A 21,812-nucleotide genomic window follows, 5' to 3' on the forward strand; every position below is an offset into this window, starting at 1 on the left:
TTGTGTAATCTCAGAAGAAAAGCATCAAACAACTTATTATATAATAGAGATGAGATTTAAGACAACACACCCAATGCCAAGCGCTGGCGAGAGGGCTGTATACGCTCCTCAGTACTCAGCTGTGGAGCAGGGGAACTGCATTCTCCGATTGCCTGGGCAAACACCATCTGCATGAAAGACATTTTAAAAGGAAAACGTACCTGTACCAACCTCAGATCCTCATTTGAACATCGTGGATAAACCCCAACAGCATTGCAGAGGAAGCTTTCTACTATGACAAGGGGGTAGAATTTCTAACTGGCTACAAAAGCAGTCAGTTCTGTCTGTCAAGCTGTTACATTGGTTTTAATGGAAGGTGTACCTACTGTGGACAATGTGGTTTGCATAATCTCCACAGACAAGCATGTAATGAAATGGGATGTTCTGGAGCTTTTGCAAATGAGCTTAAGGCCACTGTGCTCAATGCCAAGCCTGTACTGGAATGTGGAGCAGTGGAGCTGCATTCTCTAAAGTGATGGACCTACACACCAATACCCGACACTATACTAACCCCACTACTAAGCTCTTGTGGTGGAATGACATCAAATCCTTACAGAAATGTCCCAAGATATAGTATAACAGCTTTCCAAATAGTGCAATACAGAAGACTATCCGGCCAAGCTGCTGTCCAACGTATCAGTGCCTCAGAACTTCTTAGTGGGTTCAGCCTATTTCACAAGACAAACTTTTCAGACTCTAGCCTTCTCTTTTTTTTTAATGGATCCTCGTGGGTTGAATGAAAATGTTACAGTTAGAACGTGGAGAGCATAAGTAAAATCAAAGCTTTAAATTAAAGAAGAAAAGGATGTAGAATTAGCAATGAAATATGAATGACTAAAGTGGAACTGAGGCAAAGTGAAAGGCAATATCTCCCTCAAACTCACACTGATCGGCCATTAGATTAAAACCAGTGACTTGGGTAAATGAATAACATTAAATTATCTCATTACAAAGATACCTTTGAAGAGTACGTTTTTGATGTGCTTTAATCAGGAAAAGCATATGGAGCTTAGCAACTCGAGCTAAAGTGTGATGTACATGTTTTGTTCAGAGCATCTCCAAAAGGGCCGTCTTGTAGCTGTTCCTGGTTATGCAGAGGTTAACTGCAGTGGCCCAAAAGAAGGACAACCAGTGAACCAGAGTCATGGGCACTCAAGGCTCATTGATGTGTGAGGGCGGTGAAGTCTAGACCGCCTGGTCCAATCATACAGAAGAGCTACTCTAGCACAAACTGCAGTGTACCATGTGTTGTAACGACTTTCTGTCAGAGCCGGCATTAACGTTTTGCAGCAGGTTGCGCTACAGTAACTCCACTGAGGGATGGGATCCAACAGCCTCACCTTTGCTTCCCGTGAGCATCAGTGAGCAGTGTGTGCCCATGACCTGGACACTGTCAGTGGTTTTAATCTTGTGGCTGAGTGTGAATAAGATTCTTAGACAAAGTACAAATTCATCTGAATTTTAATTAGATATAAAATAAACCTTATTTATGGCGTCAAAACAGGTTCTAAAGTTCTGAGAACCAAAATACAGAATCCATAACCAATAAAAGCCACTTTACAATTGAGAAAACTGTCATTGGTTTTGAACAGAATATTTCTTTGAAGAATCCGCTTTTGCGTCCATTCCAACTTTTCTCGGTTGCGCTTCTCTCAGTCTCGCTTTTGCCTCCAGAAATTTCTCGCGTTTGACTTTTGACGGGGGTCAGGGTCTAGACAGTCATTGGCTGCTAGAAGTTAAGCCCCGCCCACCCATTAGATTCCGCACACCCTAACCCTGATTGTAAAATGACTCTAAGCATTAAAAAAATAGTTTAGCGACATAATCGTTAAAAATAGTTGATATGTTGCCTGTGTTTGTCGGTCGGTCTTTTTCCAGTCAGGGTTAGATTGGCGCGCTCTCGTTGACGTAGCGGGGTGTGCTACATTAAATGGGTGGGCGGGGCTTAACTGTCTAGCAGCCAATGACTGTCTAGATCCCGACCCCCGTCAAAAGCGAGAAACCTCTGGAGGCGAAAGTGAGACTGAGTGCAACCGAAAAAAGGTGGAATGAAAGTGAAAATGGATTCTTCAAGAATGTTAAACTCAAAACGTATATACGATTGTATATACGATGTATAGACGATTATATACAGAAATATACATATATACAGTTTTTATGACTCTGAATATTAATGACTCAATTACAAAATGACATTTATTGATTATGGATTCCGTTTTCTTGGTTCTCAGAACTTTAGAACCTATTTTGACGCCATACTTATAACCCATCTCTAAACATTGCAGAACCCGTTTTAATAAAGCATCAGGTGCATGCTAAAACAATGTAAACAGCTGGCCCACTCTAAACACAAATAACTGACACAGCAGCCCATTAATAACCTGGAGAACCAGCATGTCCTAATCTCATGTAAATAGCCCAAACATCAAGCTCAATTATTTCAGCTGTACTCTCTCCACACCTTCTGATCAACAAACTCATCTATCATTTCATTCATGTCCAGCCCCTTTGCTGAACATAAGTCTCTCCCCTAACTTCATTAAGCCAGGCCCATAACTGGACCTCTAGAAAATATGCTTCACTTCTACAGCAATATGACACTCAGTGTTACTGTATTTCCTGAAAAATATTTGTTATATATCTGTGCAGCCGTCCATGTAGAGGTTTGGATGGATGCTGGTACCGATGACCCTGTTTACACTTGGCATTAACACCAGATCTCCATAATCTGATCTTAATGATTTGATCATCATCTAATAGACGCGGGTTTCCACTTGACCTTATCAAATACAGCTTCTGCATCCAGATACTGAGCAGAACTCAGTTTCCTGTACGATATTCAAATTAAGCCCTGTGCTCCACAGCTAGTGTGGACAACGTTTGATTGGCAAAGGACATAGGAATCAAAATGGACAAAAACATATGAATATGAAAATTATATGTTTCATTGACGTACAGGGCATCCCCCTTAAACTGAGGTCATGTTGAGTGCTATGAGCACTATTTCCCAGTTCTTTGGAATCAGTGAACGTTATTCTCTTTTAATGCTAAATTCCAACATGTTCCAGCCATAAACACTGTTACACTCATCTTTTAAATGTGCACATAGACAGCCTACAGACACACAACACAAGTCAATGCCTGAATTGGATTCCCTGTGCGCACACTTACAGCATAACTATATCGCTGCTTTAGAAAAGGACTCTGAATAGTTTTGTAAATTAATATTGATTTGGTTATACAGGGTGGGCCATTTATATGGATACACCTTAATAAAATGGAAAAGGTTGGTGATATTAACTTCCTGTTTGTGGTACATTAGTATATGGGAGGGGAGGGACTTTTCAAGATGGGTGGTGACCATGGCGGCCATTTTGAAGGCGGCCATGTTGGATCCCACTTCTGTTTTTGCAATGGGAAGAGGGTCATGTGACACATCAAACTTATTGGGAATTTCACAAGAAAACAATGGTGTGCTTGGTTGTAACGTAACTTTATTCTTTCATGAGTTATTTACAGGTTTCTGACCACTTATAAAATGTGTTCAAAGTGCTGCCCATTGTGTTGCACTGTCAATGCAACCCTCTTCTCCCACTCTCCACACACTGATAGCAACACCGCAGGAGAAATGCTAGCACAGGCTTCCAGTATCCGTAGTTTCAGGTGCAATTTTACACAATTTTCTTGTGAAATTCCCAATAAGTTTGATGTGTCGCATGACCCTCTTCCCATTGCAAAAACAAAAGTTGGATCCAAAATGGCCGACTTCAAAATGGCCGCCATGGTCACCACCCATCTTGAAACGTTTCCCCCCTCCCATATACTAATGCACCATAAACAGGAAGTTAATATCACCGACCATTCCCATTTTATTAAGGTGTATCCATATAAACGGCCCACCCTGTATAACTTTGCCTTATGTTTAAAGACTGTGTGCCCTCACTAACCCCTGCACACACAGACCAATAAAGTGCTTAATCTGCAACTCACATCAACTCATATCACTCATTAACACACAGACAACCATATATGTATAGATTCTTCCCTTCATCCTACGCCCGGAACAGAGGAAAAAAAAAGCAAGCTTAAGAAAACAATTCCCTCTCTCTGTCCCATCCTCAAGGTCACTCCACCGATGATCTTCTATATGAATATGGGTGGGGTGGGGGGCAGTGAGAGAAAATTGCTAGATGGTGTGGATGTGCCTATAGTGCACCCCACACCATTACAGTGGTGTATAAAAGGATTATTGTTGTTTCCACTACAAAGCACATCAAGGTCATTCAAACAGATGCATGGCATACACTCTTATGCAACAAACACTTACCCAACCTTAGCTATACAGCACAGAGCCATTAGTACACCACATGCCAAGATACAGCAACCTGTCACAACATCCCAAATCACTTGTTTTAAAATAGCCAAAGCTCCTCACAGATTTGTCCTCTCGCGTTATAAACCAGGTCTGGCATTTTTACTGTCATTTATGGGGATGCTTTTTCAGTCACAGATAGATAATGGCTAGCCTGCCTCATCAAGCAATTTGTCCTACAAAAGTGCTCTTCTCTCTGTATGCAGTTTCTCACAGTGATTTCCTCCTTGGCTTTCTACATAAAACTGATTCAATACGCATTAATTTTAAGGAGGATGATTGTGCTTTTGATTTGTCACCCAAAGGAATCCTTGAGTAAATAATAGGAAAATTATTTGTGCGCAGTGCCTGTTTTAGCCGAGATAAGGAGGAGAAAATGTTTACGTGGTGAAAATTAGTAAAGCGTAGGAAAACAATCAATTTTAATGTAAGAGGCCAAACAACTAGAGGACACATGCTATTAAAATAATAATCACAATTACACATTTTGGAAAATATGAAACAGGCAGAGATGCGGTGTATTGTGGAGCCTTGTGTGTAAAATTGTCGTCACCTCACATAACCAGGGGGCCTAGATTGCGAATCATGTCCCACTTTCACAGGGTTCCTGACATTTAAACGTCACAAAACCAAACAACCAACTTGCACAATAGCATTGGTTTTCTGTTAAACAAAGGCCTGGATTCTGCCTCTCAAATGGATCACTTTAATGTGCTACAGTACTATGACAGTTCACCCAACGTACACCATTTCAAATCATCAACAGTTCAGGTGCTAATCAGGGTCATAATCCTCAACAGCATGTTCTCCACGGATATCAAGTCTTCTACTTTTACTTCAAAACAAAAATAAATACAGTGGAACCTCTACTAACGAACTTTCCAAGATATGAACCGGGCATTTGAATATTTGTTGCCTCCACCAACGAACCACGACTCTAGAAACGACCCCGAGCCTCCTCCGAGCCGGCGGCTGGAAATGGCCACTGACCCCAATAGGCGAGTCTCCCAGCGCCCCCAGACTTGAGTGAGCTTTTAAGATTAGCAAATTGTAGCTTTAGCAATTTAGCATTAGTGTAAACAGCAGACATCGAAATTCGTGCTAAGTTAAGCCGTATCTACGCTTCGTCTCCCCACATTCACCACCTACTCTCCGTTATTCCACCCACATCCCACCTCCCGTCATACAGCCAGTGCCTGTGTTACTCCTCCAGCCAGTCGTCACATCTTCAAGGTAGCGCTGTGTAACCACTTACAACTTTATTATTTCTTTTTTATTACTGTTTCCACTGTATTTCTCTTTTATTTTTAGTAACGCTACATGTATTTTTTACTAATTTGAGAGTGTTGTAAACATATATCAGTGCAAAAAGGGTGACTTTCGGGGTGGGGGCTGGAACGCAGTAATTGCTTTTCCATTATTTTAAATGGGGAAAATGACCTGACTTGGGGAAACTTTTCCACTTACGATCTGGGTCACGGAACGGATCAAGTTTGTAGGTAGAGGTTCCACTGTAAAATAAAATGCTAGTTAGCATCGTCATTGTCCCAAAAAATGTCCAAAATGACTGTATAGGACTGTAATTTTACTAGTTTTTGCCTGCTTCTGTGATGTTGCTGATAAACTGACCTTTAGAACCACCTACTACTGCAGGGAATTTGAAATTTGACTGACATGCAAAAAGGACCAATCACAAGCCTGCTATTTTGACATGACATCTTAGAGGCGGCAGAGAGCAAACAGAATGCAACTGGCAGAATCCTGACAGTGAGACCAGCTTAATGCTCTGAAAGTATCAGACCCTCCTGTGCGCAGAGCATCCATAACTGAGACTAGTATTTGTCCAACTGTGTGATAAACGTCAACATGATTTTGGATTTTTGAGTGCACATTATGCACATAATACTTGACTGGAGATTTTTTGGCAAAATGTCATACTGCTCTTAACCACTTCATTTCAGTGAGTACTTCATATTTAATAATACACATTACAGTTAATTTCAATGCAAACGCATAACATAACATACTTCCTAGATATATCTTATTTCTTGCTTCCATTTTGTATTTATATATTTATTACTTTTCAGAAGGAACAAAGTAAAACGATTGTATTCCCCTCACATCCCTGTGCATATGACGATGAAACTATTGAATCATTGATTTATGTTCTTTAATGTAGTTTCTTTATTACTTGACTCTGCTTAATCATAATAAATCAGAAATGTTTTCATTTGCAAACAAGGATTTATCTCGACCTGAACTCTAAATGTGGAATAACAAGGTTGGTGACAACCATCGCGAAATAACAGATAAGCTAATTTGCATTAGTTAGGTCGTTCAGTTGTTTGAAGCCAAAATATAAGCCAATAAATCTGAATGGAATATGTTTTCACAAACAGGTCCTTATATAAATCATCAAATATATAGTTTATCCTTATATTTACTGCATATAAACAAGGTACAAGATCTATGAACAACCAACTTCTGGATTGGAGATTTAACCCAGCTGCCAACCAGAATAGCAAATAAACACCAAAACTACGTAAGAGCAACACAACTGCGGGGATTAAACCAACCTGGAGTGGTGTGAACCCTGATAAAAATCAGAACATTAACTTTCTCTGATCTCCAGAAAGCGTGCCCTGCTCCAATCTAAGTGCAGTAACTGTTAATCACCAAACTGACCACAGAACAGAGCAGAAAATGTCAAACAGTAGCCCAAAGGCAGGAAAGTCTTTTTAGTGGACTGTAACACACTCAATAAACCTGCAAGTGGTTTAACACACTGCAAACTCCACAGCTGAGCCACAGAACCCCGTATCAAGCAGTGGAACAGGATAAAAACATACAGGCTCATATGAAGTGCAAAGCTATACCACCCCCTGCCTCCCCTTTTAGACAAAATATTAATAGCATTTGTAATTAGCGCCTATTTGGTGATAGGGAATTCATTCTTTAAAGTGTAATCATTAAAACCATTTGGTCAGATGTGTGAGAGAAGTATGAGCAAGGACTCCAAAGTATAGGTCAAAAAGCCAAGAACTTCATTTGCAAACATATTGCCCTCTAGTGGTCAGTCACTGGAAATGAAATCCAGCCCAAATTACAATTGAGAACAGAACTGAATCTTTTCTTCCAAATGAACCCTTTAAATTAAAGCCACCACAACATAAGTTCACATTATTCATTTTAATCAACTGCCAACTGTTAAAAATAGCATTTACACAGACTTGCAATACTCAAGTGTTGGTACAAAACTGAAGACAAACATAACCAATATTTACACCCTTAATCATACATAGTTTAATAATATGGTTTAATACTGAATTTAGCAATTCAAGTTTTCTTACACGATCTCAAAATGCACTGTAACATATCGATGCATTGTATCACAGAAATCAGTGTTCTTTTTTTGGTTCAAAACTTCTCTTAAAACGTCATTAAGAATGCTGCCAAGAGCAAACCTTAAAACATGGTCGTTTAGTAACTCGTGCTTAACAGCAGAATTTTATTTTATAACAATAAGAATATACAACTATGTACATGGTTTATAGATTATTCTTCTTCTTCTTCAACTCACTTTAGAAACATCTCCAACTTCTGCAAGCTCACAGTGGGAATCAGAGCAACTTCAAAGAAAACCCTGTGAGAAAAACAAATTGGATATTGGATTAAAAACACGCACAACTGCCACGTCAACTCTCACCTGGGGAATGAATGAACTGCTTTGCAAGTCAGAGCTCAAAATTCCAGACACCCGCACAGAATAGACAACAGGTAATTATGAATGAATCTCAGTAAGACATCAACTTGACGACTGTCTTATGAACTGTGTCTGATTCTTCTGCTGCTGACCCCAGTGCTTATGGTCTTATTTAAGAAGTCAACTTGAATTTCAAAAATCATAACACAAACAAACAGTAAAACATTTAAATCAATTTCAAGGTCGCAGAGGCAACAGGGCGAGCAAAGAAGCCAAGCTCCATCCCCCGCAACTTCCACCAACTCCTCCTAGGGATCCCCAGGTGTTCCCAGGCCAGCCGGGAGATATAATCCCTCCAGTGTGTCCTGGGTCTACCCCGGGGCCTCCTTCCAGTTGGACGTGCCTGGTATACAACCAGTGGGAGGCGCAAGTCCAGCTGGACTTCCTCATCAGACGCCCAAACCACCTCAACTGACTCCTCTCAATGCGAAGGAGCAGCGACTCTACTCCGAGCTCCTCCTTAATCACTGAGCTCCTCACCCGATCACGTAGAGTACGCCCAGCAACCTGTCAGAGAAAGCTCTTTTCGGCCGCTTGTATCCGTGATCTCGTTCTTTCTGTCATTACCCAGAGCTCATGACCATAGGTGAGAGTGGGGACGTAGACTGACCGGTAAATTGAGAGCTTTGCTTTATGGCTCAGCTCTCTCTTCACCACGATGGTCTGGTACAGTGACCGCATCACTGCAGACGCTGCACCTAACCTACGGTCAACCTCAGGATCCCTCTTCCCATCACTCGTGAACAAGAAGCCGAGATACTTAAACGCCTTCACTTGGGGTAGGTTCTAACCCCCTACCTGAAGGGAGCATTTCATCTGCTTCTGGGAGATAACCATGGCCTCAGACTTGGAGGTGCTGATCAGCATACCGTCCGTTTCACACTCAGCTGCAAAACTGTTCAAGTGAACACTGGAGGGCTCCATGTGAAGTAGCCAGAACAACTTTGTCCGCAAAAAGCAGAGATGCCACCTCCCGAGCCCCTCGATAGAAGCCTTCCTGTCCCAGGCTACGCCTCACCACCCTGTCCAAGAATATCAGGAACAGGAGTGGAGACAAGGCACAGCACTGACTGAGCCCAATGCCCACAATGAACAAGCTGGACTTACTGCAGAGGATGCAAGCACAACTCAAACTCTGAGAGTACAAGGATCGTACGGCTCGCTGGAGTGACCCTGGTGCCCATACGCACAAAGCACCTCCCACAGAATCTCTCCGGGAACACTGTCATACGCCTTCCACTATCAGACGGATTCTCCTTGCCAGCAGCTTGGCACAGACTTTCCCAGGGAGGCTAAGAAGTGTGACAGCACACTTTCTCCTGTCCCCTTATTGAAGAAAAATGGGAACCACCACCCCCGTTTGCCAATCCAAATGCACCGTTCCTGAGGTCCATACAATATTATAGAGGCGTGTCATCCAAGACAGCCCCACAGTATCTGGTGCCTTCAGTAACTCACCCACTCCTGGGGCTTTGCCACTGCAAAGCTTTTTCTCAAAGCTTCACCAGCCTAACTGAGCATGGCTTGGACAGTGTCCCCTCTCTCCCACCTGAACCGTTGGAGTGTTTTCCAGAACCACTTATAGGCCGCCCGGAAGTCATTCTAGATGGCCTCTCCACACTCCTCCCATGTTCTGGATTTTGCCACAGCTGCAGCCTTTTTCGCCTGTCAGTACCCATCCACTGAATCTGAAGTTCCCTGAGCCAGCCAAGCTTGAAAAGCCTCCTTCCGCTTGACAGCTTCCCTCACCCCCTACGTTTACCAACGGGTTCTTGGCAGCTATACGCAGCCGCTTTCACGATGGAAGTCCAGAACAGGGTCCATTCAGACTACATTCACCCCACCTCCTCCGGAACATGTGAGAAGTTCTCTCGGAGGTGAGAGTTGAAATCCATCCAGACTGGGTCATCTGCCAGCTTTTCCCAGCACACCCTCACTATACGTTTGGGTTTCCCAGGTCTGTCCAGCAGCTTTTCATCAGCTTTCCATTTCGCCATCAGAACCAACTCACCACCAGATGGTTCGATTGACAGCTCAGCCCATCTCTTTACCCGAGTATCCAAAACATATGGCCTCAGGTCAGAAGACACGACCACAAAGTCAATCATTCACCTTTGGCCCAAGGTACTCTAGTACCAAGTACACTTATGAGCCACCTTATGTTCAAACATGGTGTTCGTTATGGACAAACCATGACTAGCACAGAAGTCCAACAACATCACACCACACAAAGTTCACCTGCTACTGCAAATACATTCATAATCCAATTAGTTAAAAGTTACAGTAATAATCTTTATTTTGGCCATACTGTGATGTGTAAGTAATATGTTTTTGGGCATTTATACAGCTCCATCCACGGATGAGAACACATCCTGCAAAATTTAATCTGAGAGCAGAATAGTGTTGTCAAGATACCAAATTTATGACTTTCTATACAATACCTGCCTAAAATTATATTATACCATATACCAAATTATACCATAGCAAAAACCTAAAACAGGAAAACGTTCTCTACAAGCTAAGGGTGGTCAGTAAAATTGCTGGTATCTGCTTGTTAAGTGTGACGCCACACACGGGTCCAATCGCCCCTTCAGAAATATGTCATACAGTCATAAGACTTGTTTACGGTTTGAATAAAGCTGAATGCCTCAATCAATTATGTTATCTAAGTTCAGGAGTTCAGGAAAAATAATAAAATCATCATAAAAGTAGCAAACGTGTCTTGGACAGCCCTTTTTTTTTACATTTGCAGCTCATTCTGATCTACGTGACCTGCCGTGCGAAGCGACTGTGCTGCTAAGTCTCTGGAGCAGACAAGCCACGTCGCGGGAGCCGTCTCTCCGGCTCACGGGCATTCCTGGTGTCGTAATGAGTTGTGATACCGGCAATTCTCTTCTATAAAAAGTAGCTAAGGTTTGTACAGAATGTCACTGGTGCTAGTAACTCACTAGAAGGTCTGAAAGGTCGCTAAAACTAGCGGCAAATTCATTAAGGGAGGAAGAGGATGCGAAGCGCTGTGGGTGCCCCTTTGTGGCACTCGATGGAAATACTGCTCTTATTTTAAAACACTCCTCCTTAAAAATACCGGTATTCATTATATGGGGTGTTGTACCGTTCTTAATAACTAAATATTGAGCTACTTTTCTAGTCAATGCTATCAACTGTGCAGATAAGCTAGTGCTGCTAAAACGCAACTAATCACAGTTTGGTCCAGCTTCTTAAGCCAATGTCATTTACATCAAGCTTGAGGCCTTTGATTACCATTAAAATAATGACCTAGACCTTGAAGTGTCAGACCATTTGTTTAAATTACCTCAAGAGCAGAAATACATTACAGAATCGGTCTTACTTGTGGGAGTACTTGCTCCGGACAGTGGCAAGTTTGCAGTCAGGAGTGCAGCTTAGCATATGCTGGAGCTTTCGTGCCACAGGTGACAGATCTTCTGCACTGTAGCCCGTGTGAAATTGTAGACAAGGATTCTGAGAGGAAGAGTGAGTTTTATATGTTCCGTCTTACCAAATACTTTATATTGCAAACATTTTCCACCAGTTCACTATTGTACATTATAAAAGCATGATATAAAAACCATAAGACACAAATGAAAAAGGGTTAATGTATGTCCAAACAGAATAATAAAATGAGCTGTTAATGTTGATCGTGACCCCACTTCTATTTCAAATCCAAAGGCTCACAGCGCAAAAGCAATTAAACGCACATTAAACTATTAGCAAGTCACATAAATCCCGTACTTTCATTCGCTAAAAATGTCTTAGATGTGTCTGTAAGAAGCTAATCTGTCACTGACCATTTGCACTCTGTGTGTGTGCGCACCAGAGGAGTCTGGAATTAGCATACATCATAGCTTCACAGAGGTTAATATAAATGAATTTTCATTAGGGTCAGGCTAATTCAGTTCTACATCAGTACACACTGCCTCCCAGCAGAGACGCCGATTAATCCACACTCTGCCATTGTACAAGAACACAAAAGCAGTATAAAAATCTGTAGTATTTAGGGATTGTCAATATGAACACTGATCAGTAATGAACACAGTGCAGCACAGTTTGTGTGATTTTAAATAAAAATCATTATACAGCATTTTAGATTGTAGTTTTGATTTAGTGTTATAAAACGTCTTATTGTATGACTTTTGCAATATCACCCAAACCCAATACTCAATGTACGTTTCAGAATATGTGATTAGTTCGATACTTCTGCTGGTTGGTTGGGTGAGCATGTAAATACAAATAAAATAAAAACTCACCCATCCCCCAAGGTCCTTCGTAACCAAGGCAATGAGAAGGCAAGCAGAGGCCAACAGAGAGGCTCGGACTGGGACAAACTGCATCTCCAGCAGACTGAGCTCACACACGAACCGGGCCAGAGTCAGTGTGTCCATGCCGGCGTTTACACACTACAAAGAGTAGACAAGAACACACAAAGACAATTACTTTCTACAACTATGAGTCTCAATCGGAAATTTGCTGATGCATCTCAGCTTCAGGCAACGCACCGTTCATGAGTAAACTCTTAGTAAAAACCTGTCAGGTGAAGAAAAATCTTCAGTCTGAATTGCTATGCTAGTTTTTTTTTCCTTAAGGTATGTCATATTTTAAAAGCTGTGATCTGCAGTGTGCTAAACATTCACCTACACAACTTGGTCCTATAGGTAACAATTTCAGAAATCTCTTATCTACATTTATCTATTCACTGGATAAGCATTGCTAATAGTTTAGCTTTTTTGAAGTCTTCTGTAATGTAAAGGCTTATAATTTCTAGTCTTTTTGAATCTGACAGCACTGCAAGCTGCTACAGAAAAACACTGCATTGACTGCAGGTTCCTTGCTCTCTGGTTAAAATGTTCAAACCCAGGGTTCACACGTGATCTCAACCATCATCAAACTTCCCTCCACAGATTCTACAAGAGCATTACAAATACTACAGTTAAATATAAAGTATACCTTTACTTGTCACAGACCTGTTTTTTTATTGGTTTAACACTGCTCCATGTTCCTAAATAAACTATGAAAAGAACTATTGTCAGTGTTGCACTTTATAGATTTTTTCATTCATTCATTATCTGTAACTCTGGGTTTCCTCCGGGTGACTGTCTGTGAGGAGTGTGGTGTGTTCTCCCTGTGTCCGCGTGGGTTTCCTCCGGGTGACTGTCTGTGAGGAGAGTGTGGTGTGTTCTCTCTGTGTCCACGTGGGTTTCCTCCGGGTGACTGTCTGTGAGGAGTGTGGTGTGTTCTCCCTGTGTCTGCGTGGCTTTCCTCTGGGTGACTGTCTGTGAGGAGAGTGTGGTGTGTTCTCTCTGTGTCCGCGTGGGTTTCCTCCGGGTGACTGTCTGTGAGGAGTGTGGTGTGTTCTCCCCGTGTCTGCGTGGGTTTCCTCCGGGTGACTGTCTGTGAGGAGTGTGGTGTGTTCTCCCCGTGTCCGCGTGGGTTTCCTCCGGGTGACTGTCTGTGAGGAGTGTGGTGTGTTCTCCCTGTGTCTGCGTGGGTTTCCTCCGGGTGACTGTATGTGAGGAGTGTGGTGTGTTCTCCCTGTGTCTGCGTGGCTTTCGTCCGGGTGACTGTCTGTGAGGAGTGTGGTGTGTTCTCCCCGTGTCTGCGTGGGTTTCCTCCGGGTGACTGTCTGTGAGGAGTGTGGTGTGTTCTCCCCGTGTCCGCGTGGGTTTCCTCCAGGTGACTGTCTGTGAGGAGTGTGGTGTGTTCTCCCTGTGTCTGCGTGGGTTTCCTCCGGGTGACTGTATGTGAGGAGTGTGGTGTGTTCTCCCTGTGTCTGCGTGGGTTTCCTCCGGGTGACTGTCTGTGAGGAGCGTGGTGTGTTCTCCCTGTGTCTGCGTGGGTTTCCTCCGGGTGACTGTATGTGAGGAGCGTGGTGTGTTCTCCCTGTGTCTGCGTGGGTTTCCTCCGGGTGACTGTCTGTGAGGAGTGTGGTGTTTTCTTCCTGTGTCTGCGTGGGTTTCCTCCGGGTGCCCTGGTTTCCTCCCACAGTCCAAAAACACACGTTGGTAGGTGGATTGGCGACTCAAAAGTGTCCGTAGGTGAGTGTGTGAGTGAATGTGTGTGTGAGTGTGTGTTGCCCTGTGAAGGACTGGCGCCCCCTCCAGGGTGTATTCCGGCTTTGCGCCCAATAATTCAAGGTAGGCTCTGGACCCACCGCGACCCTGAACTGGATAAGCGCTTACAGATAATGAATGAATGAAAAATATGTAATGTTGTATAAAAAATAATTAGTTTTTAATGAACCTTGTGAAAACACAAATTAATATTGTTTGCTACTATCCTCATAAACACTTTTGTCTGTTCTGTTTTGTGTTCGCTGTCTCAGTTTCTCTAATCCACTGTTGGTGTTAAAAATTTGCTTTAATTCTTAACACTGCATGCAGCTCAGCAGTTCAATGCTGATTAGTTGGTGTTGTCATGTACACAGCAGTGTTTGGTTGTCTCTTACTAGAATATTTCTGTTTATATATAAATCAAACATCCGCACTTTTAAAAAAATGTAGACATTGTTCTTGATAAAGTTGTTATTGAATAAACTTGCATCTCATGCGATTTGAACACTGCACATTTCCTATTGAGATTTGACGTTAGGGTTAGACATAAAAACGTTAACCCTTTCAGCTTTACACAGTAAGTCATGTTTCAAATGCATTCAATAGCTGGAATTTGCAGCATCCTTTTTTATGTTCCTGGTTGGTGACAAACAAACGTTGTAGGTGTGGAGCAAGTACGCACATCAGGGATGTGGAGAGGCAAACAGAGAGCTTGCAGGTTATGTACAGCATAATAACTTTCTGTACCACTTTGGCTTCATCCACATGCAAAGAAATGCCTTGTTTGCACAAAGAAATCCACGCACCAGCACAAGATTTTAGCACAGAATTAACGCTATATTCCCATTGACTTACATTTTATCAATGAGGACATGGAAAATTAATTTCATTAAAAAGGATATGACTGAGCATAGATTTTAACATACGCCTACAAGGACTACATAAAAGGGTTCTGCTGCTGTTCTAGCAAAATGAAGTTGAGCTCCGAGTGATGCCGTAGTCATTTGTGGGTGGGCGTTTGTAAGAGTATAGCCGGCAGTGCTGTTATTGTGTGGGAAGAATGACTCGGTGCCTTCCCTTGCTGTCAATAAACAGCACTGCTAGCTAATCAAGGGTGTCTGTTAGGTCATGAACGCAGAGTAGAACAGTGTGTTCAGATTTTCTCAGTGTGATCACCTACATGTGTCAAGCAACCATTGCCCACACGTGTCATGGAAAAGTGTGTCAGCACTCAACTTCAGGATAGTGAGATGGAAATCTGTTATGACCAAAATTTGTAAAATCCTAAAGGGAAAAAGTCCTAAAAATTAAACCATTTACAGTATAGAGACCCAACTCCCACTGTCATATAATCTATCTGAAATACTATAATGCTACATGGCAATGCTAATGATTATGTTAATCCAGTTATGAGATACGGAGGCCGACGTGTGCTCTACGTTCATTTCTGAATGCGTTCACTCACCTTGGCGTAGCGGCGTAGAAATCGGTACGGAACAGGAATGCTGATGTCAAAGTTCAGTGCTTTCAAGATTTTCATTTCCATGTCGATGAGCTGTGAGCGTTTATACGCATCATCACAGATATACAGAAAATCATCGATACAAGGTGGGAGCCTCTCCTGAGAAAGAAGGACAATATCTGATATTAATAACATCCTCGCATCAAACGTGTGTGGCTTTTCCTGTTAGTGTCGATATTTTAGAAGACAACAAGTAAATGAGTTTATTAAGACACCCCATACTACACTGAGAGATTAACTGCTGTTAAGAGATTATTTACTACTTTTTTTATCCCACTGAGCCCAAATTTGTGTAAGGCACATTCAGCATTCCCTATACATACTGTAGGCAAAAGCTATTCGTCTGTTAGAGCTGTCTGAGGAGGTAACACTAAAATCCTGAAGCCAAAAATACAACCACTGGTAGCTGAAAAAGCTAGGCTACATAACGAGAGAGAGAGAGAGAGAGAGAGACAAAGAGAGACAGATAGAAAAAGAGGGAGAAAAAGAGACAGAAAGAGAAAGAGACAAAGAGAGATAAAAGTAGTACTGTCAAATTCAAGAAGAGACAAAATGGTTGTCATCCAGTAATCTAGGGCTATGGCTTGATCACTATGCCATTATCAACAAAATTGTCCACAATTCTACAACAGCACAGCACACGTGCAGCCTTATACATCAACTAGTCTTGTGCATTTCTTACCTCAAACTTGCAGGCAAGGAGCATGGCCGTGGAGCCAATGAGCTGGAGAGATTCTCTGCTAGCCTCAGCCACAGCCAAGTAATGATCTGTCATCTTTACTGCCAGGTAAAGAGTCTCATGATTCAATTCAAAATTCTCCTACAGAAAGTGGAGAGAAGGGGCAGGGGAGACAAAGAAGTAGCAAGAAACAATAAAAAGATGATTGCAGTATATGTATAAATAATAAAAGACTTTCAGACCACATTCCACAGTAGTATGCGCCTCAATGTAGACAGCTCGTCACTCAGCAAAGCAATACTCCACACCAGAATACATCAACATTGCAACAATTATTGCTCCACTTCAATCACTCACCTGCACCTCTACAAGCCAATCCACAAGAATGGCCCTCATGCTCTGGTTCAGGCTGGGCTGACTCTCCATGTAGTCATGCAATTCAAACTTCTCCTGTGGAACAAAACCATGTGTTAGGTTTGGGACATGAATATGACCATTCAATTAATAATTATCTTTCTTTGTACCCACTTTAAGGGTATAACAGTATTTAATACATTCATTGTCTAACAACCTATCCAGTTCAGGGTCGCGGTGGGTCCGGAGCCTACCTGGAATCACCGTGAGCAAGGTGGGAATACACCCTGGAGGGGGCGCCAGTCCTTCACTGGGCAACAGACACACTCACACATTCTCTCACACCTATGGTCACTTTTGCCCGTATCCACCTACCAACGTGTGTTTCTGGACTGTGGGAGGAAACCGGAGCACCCGGCGGAAACCCACACAGACACAGGGAGAACACACCACACTCCTCACAGTCACCCGGAGGAAACCCACGCAGACACAGGGAGAACACACCACACTCCTCACAGACAGTCACCCGGAGGAAACCCACGCAGACACAGGGAGAACACACCACACTCCTCACAGACAGTCACCCGGAGGAAACCCACGCAGACACAGGGAGAACACACCACACTCCTCACAGACAGTCACCCGTAGCGGGACTCAAACCCACAATCTCCAGGTCCCCGGAGCTGTGCGACTGCGACACTACCTGCCTATTCCACTTTAAATAGTTCAGCGTCTTTCAGCCTTGTGTTGGTTAAGAGGTTACACTATGCAACTACGTCCAAAATGAGGAAAAAATAAATCAAACATGTTTGATATGCTGCGACTGGCCTTAGAGGCAAAAGATCAAAGTCTGAGCTTCTCGAACACTACACGACCCCCCCACCACCCACTCCGGGTTAAAAATCAAGGGGGGTGGGGGTCATGTAGTGTATTCAAGGAGCTCAGACTCTGATCTTCTGCCTCCAAGGCCAGTCGCAACATAACAAACATATTTGATTTAAAAATTAGGCTAAAAGTCAACTCCAACTTAAACCTAAATCTTAATCAGAATATGAAAACTGTGAAATAAAAATAGCTTTTTTGTTAAAACGACAATAGCCCTATAAGCTAACTGCCTGGAACAGCTTACCTCTCTGCCCTTTAGGTAGTCAAAAATGTCTTTGGCATACTCTGGTATCTGTGAGCTGTCATTTGAAGAATCCAAGTCGATGTCAAATTCGAGGGGTATCTGGGGGGAAAAAAAAAACAATTGAAAATGTACACTGTGGAAATGTACTATGTGAATATCTTATCACTCTCAACTACAATTTCCTTCGCCTTACATTTGGGGGTAAGAGGTGTGGGGGAAGGGGGGCCTTAGGAACCAGAGACACTTCCACCTGCAGATCCTCAGACTCAACCTCAGAACAAACTGAGGCAGACCTGGAGAAAAATAAAAATAAATCTCACTGGAAGTCACATGGCTTTGTATACGGTATAGAAAAATTAACATAGGGTTTAACATATTAATCAACCATTTTTTTTATTATTATTTATAAAATACTTACTTCTTCAGGTTGGCCTCATTCTTAGCAGCCACTGAGGTCTTCTTCTGCGCTTTTTTGACAGGAACTCTCTTCTTGATGGGATTACTAATCTCAATCTTCTGATCATAAAACACAAGACGACGATTAGCATGTTCTCTTTCGCACTTGATTTAAGGCCCATACAAAGCAATGCACATAAAGACCAGAGACTAAAGCAATATACATCAGTTAACATAACAACTGAACCGAGTTAGACACCAACTAACAGGCCCATCACAATGAATATAATATGAATGCACATCTGCAGAAAGCCCAGGGTCCCCAAGAAAGGTTCCACATTAAAACAGTGATTACGCACAAACAATGTGTGTGCATTCTGGTGAATATTTAGAGGAAATGAGGATTCTCACAGGCTGTTTTATTTCACCACACAGCTGAACAGCTCAAAATGTGTTGTGTTAAAGTACATACATATTTTAAAGCCCCTGGGAACTCTGAGATTTCTTTCTAATCGAGTTAATCTGGCTCCTCAAGGCCTACACAATGTAAACATACTGATTATTTAATTCATTATCGATATCTGCTGCATTTCACCTCCTCTCGGTGTAGTATGTGCAGTCCTAGAATGGGCAAAGTTCATGTAAGTTTTACTCTGACGAGTTACAAAGCCAACGTGGCTCTGGCGTCTTCGAGTGAACTGCGCTGACAATAATTAAAAATACTGCAGTGTTCCTTTAACATTCAGTAAATACACTTTAGTGGGGAAATCTACTAACATACATAATCATTCATTGTCTGTAACCCTTATCCAGTTCAGGGTCACGGTGGGTCCAGAGCCTACCTGGAATCATTGGGTGCAAGGCAGGAATACACCCTGGAGGGGGCGCCAGTCCTTCACAGGGCAACACACACACTCACACCTATGGACACTTTTGAGTCGCCAATCCACCTACCAACGTGTGTTTTTGGACTGTGGGAGGAAACCAGAGCACCCGGAGGAAACCCACGCAGACACAGGAAGAAAACACCACACTCCTCACAGACAGTCACCCGGAGGAAACCCACAAAGACACAGGGAGAACACACCACACTCCTCACAGACAGTCACCCGAAGGAAACCCACGCAGACACAGAGAGAACACACCACACTCCTCACAGACAGTCACCCGGAGGAAACCCACGCAGACACAGGGAGAACATACCACACTCCTCACAGACAGTCACCCGGAGGAAACCCACGCAGACACAGGGAGAACACACCACACTCCTCACAGACAGTCACCCGAAGGAAACCCACGCAGACACAGAGAGAACACACCACACTCCTCACAGACAGTCACCCGGAGGAAACCCACGCAGACACAGGGAGAACATACCACACTCCTCACAGACAGTCACCCAGATGAAACCCACGCAGACACAGGGAGAACATACCACACTCCTCACAGACAGTCACCCGGAGGAAACCCACGTAGACACAGGGAGAACACACCACACTCCTCACAGACAGTCACCCAGAGGAAACCCACGCAGACACAGGGAGAACACACCACACTCCTCACAGACAGTCAGCCGAAGCAGGAATCGAACCCACAACCTACAGGTCCCTGGAGCTGTGTGACTGCGACACTACCTGTTGCACCACCGTGCTGCCCACCATACATAACCGCATGTTTTTATTAGATCCAGTTGTGCTGATAAAATATATATATATGTTTTTGTCAATGTCTTACTCTTTAACATGTTCAGTAGAATATTAATAACCACACCATTCTCAGAGAGGTCTGAAGAGTGCATTTTGCCAGTTTAAGAGGAGCATTTATTATTAATATTATTTCTACGTTGTTTTCTCTATTTAATTTTGCTGAATGCTTTGCATAACACCCGATTTTAGCACTATACAAAAAAATCCAATACATCAAAACGTGTCCTCAGAGGCTTTAATCTGTATAATACAAACTGAGAGATGTGTAATGTCTGCCAAAGACAAAGAAACCCTCCATTGGAAAAGGAACAAGAGGTATTGTTAACAGGCACGGGATCTGCACTTACTCGCTGCACACTGTCCTCATCAGCATCAAACTGAAGAGTCAAAAAACACTGAGACACAGCCTAGTCAACCACAGGAAAACAAATGAGGCACACACTGAGCACACACTTGGCAAATCTATTAGACTGTCAGACTTACATTACTGATGTCAATAAACGCTGTTCTTTTCTTTGGAGCCCCTTGAAGAGGGGACGTCGATCGCTTGACCTGAGGACCATCCTCCTGGAACACAACAGACAGTCAGTGGCTCACGTGTAACATTACTGTCTCTCTGTGACTTGGTGGCAAGGAATTCTGGGATTTCTTACCTGGTTCTCTGATCCCTTATCACATAGCTTTGTTAACTTGCTAAGTTTGGGTTTCTTTCCTCTTGAAAATGGCATTTTTTTTCTTACTCTATTCTTTATCCTGAAACAAAAAAACAACATTTATTACCAGATTTAATTCAATTCTGATTAATAATGTGTATAGGCGTTTTTAATGTTATACTTAAATATTTTACGCCATGAACATGCAAGATGAGGCAAACCTTCTAAATATTATCTCATTTTTTAAATTAGAATTTATGTTTTTACTGTCGATAACAGAAACACAAGTGGCTACGTTACAGGAGGCCACTTGCTTTTCTTACACGTTTCCAGAACTGCTTACAATGTTTACAAGCTAAAGAAAGAGTGGAATACAGTGGGACACAGTCGAGCCTACATTATTACAATACTGAGACTAGTGCTTAGTTCCTTCTGAAACAAAGAAAGCCGCTTTCGAGAGAGTGACGTTAGCTACCGCCAGTCTTTCTGCAACAGCCGAGTTACACCTCCGACCAGGCCACACTCCCACCTCAAAACATAGGGCTGCTAATGGTGCTAAGGCAAAACTATGCTAATTTTACTACGCTAAAGGACTTTCTGTTTCACCTTAAACGGCAACCACAGCAAGGGTGGAACTGCCTAAACAGTGTACTCCTTAAGGTGGAACTGCCTAAACAGTGTACTCCTTAAGGTGGAACTGCCTAAACAGTGTACTCCTTAAGGTGGAACTCCAGCCTCGTTCAACAAAGAGAAATAAATTCCGCTTCTTTTTAAAACAGCAAGGTGTCTTACCTTCGTCCTGTAAATACACAGTCGAAATATAAAATCCACACTTCAACGAAGAAGGCTAGCAGCCAGAAAACGTGAACAAAAATGAAAAATTAAGTTTATATTTCCATTGACTGCGTCAACTTCGCTTCGCCCAAACACCACTACACAGCAGCGTGCATCCAAAAATTGCACACGCGCGCTAATTGGTCGAGAGCGTGGACCGTGTAACCAATCAGATTCGGGCTGGGATGCCGTTGCTAGGGGCGGGGTTAATAGTATTTTCAAAAAGCCTTAGTAACCAATAGTGGGGGCTGTGATATGTTTCCATCACAGATTTATAAATGAACTTTATAAACGCGCTTG

At 42.7% G+C, this 21,812-nt stretch overlaps 1 protein-coding gene across 5 annotated transcripts; it reads right to left on the minus strand.

The window, feature by feature from the left end:
- Positions 1 to 7,599: 7,599 nt before the first annotated feature.
- ccnb3 (cyclin B3) lies at positions 7,600 to 21,637 on the minus strand. Of its 5 annotated transcripts, none has more exons than XM_066681560.1 (13): positions 21,471 to 21,637; positions 20,679 to 20,778; positions 20,509 to 20,592; positions 20,373 to 20,402; positions 18,342 to 18,439; positions 18,117 to 18,216; positions 17,924 to 18,022; positions 16,798 to 16,890; positions 16,444 to 16,581; positions 15,705 to 15,860; positions 12,440 to 12,589; positions 11,524 to 11,654; positions 7,600 to 8,054 (listed from the first exon to the last, which is right to left on the minus strand). In XM_066681560.1, exons 2-13 carry the CDS (start codon positions 20,751 to 20,753, stop codon positions 7,988 to 7,990), a joined length of 1,221 nt encoding a protein of 406 aa, XP_066537657.1. In that variant the 5' UTR covers positions 20,754 to 20,778; positions 21,471 to 21,637; the 3' UTR covers positions 7,600 to 7,987. The 5 variants fall into 5 exon arrangements, with proteins under 5 accessions (XP_066537657.1, XP_066537656.1, XP_066537655.1 ...); XM_066681559.1 differs by having other exon boundaries at positions 20,373 to 20,420; XM_066681558.1 differs by having other exon boundaries at positions 20,373 to 20,432.
- Positions 21,638 to 21,812: the final 175 nt, after the last annotated feature.

Source organism: Hoplias malabaricus, chromosome 9, assembly GCF_029633855.1.
Source record: "Hoplias malabaricus isolate fHopMal1 chromosome 9, fHopMal1.hap1, whole genome shotgun sequence".
Taxonomy (NCBI): domain Eukaryota; kingdom Metazoa; phylum Chordata; class Actinopteri; order Characiformes; family Erythrinidae; genus Hoplias; species Hoplias malabaricus.

Coding starts and splice junctions, on each gene's coding strand:
- ccnb3 (XM_066681558.1), bottom strand. CDS start 20,753: ATGCCATTTTCAAGAGGAAAGAAACCCAAACTTAGCAAGTTAACAAAG. Junction 12,590..15,704: donor TTCTACGCCGCTACGCCAAG/GTGAGTGAACGC, acceptor TACTCTTTGTAG/TGTGTAAACGCCGGCATGGA. Junction 8,055..11,523: donor CGGAGCAAGTACTCCCACAA/GTAAGACCGATT, acceptor TTTTTCTCACAG/GGTTTTCTTTGAAGTTGCTC.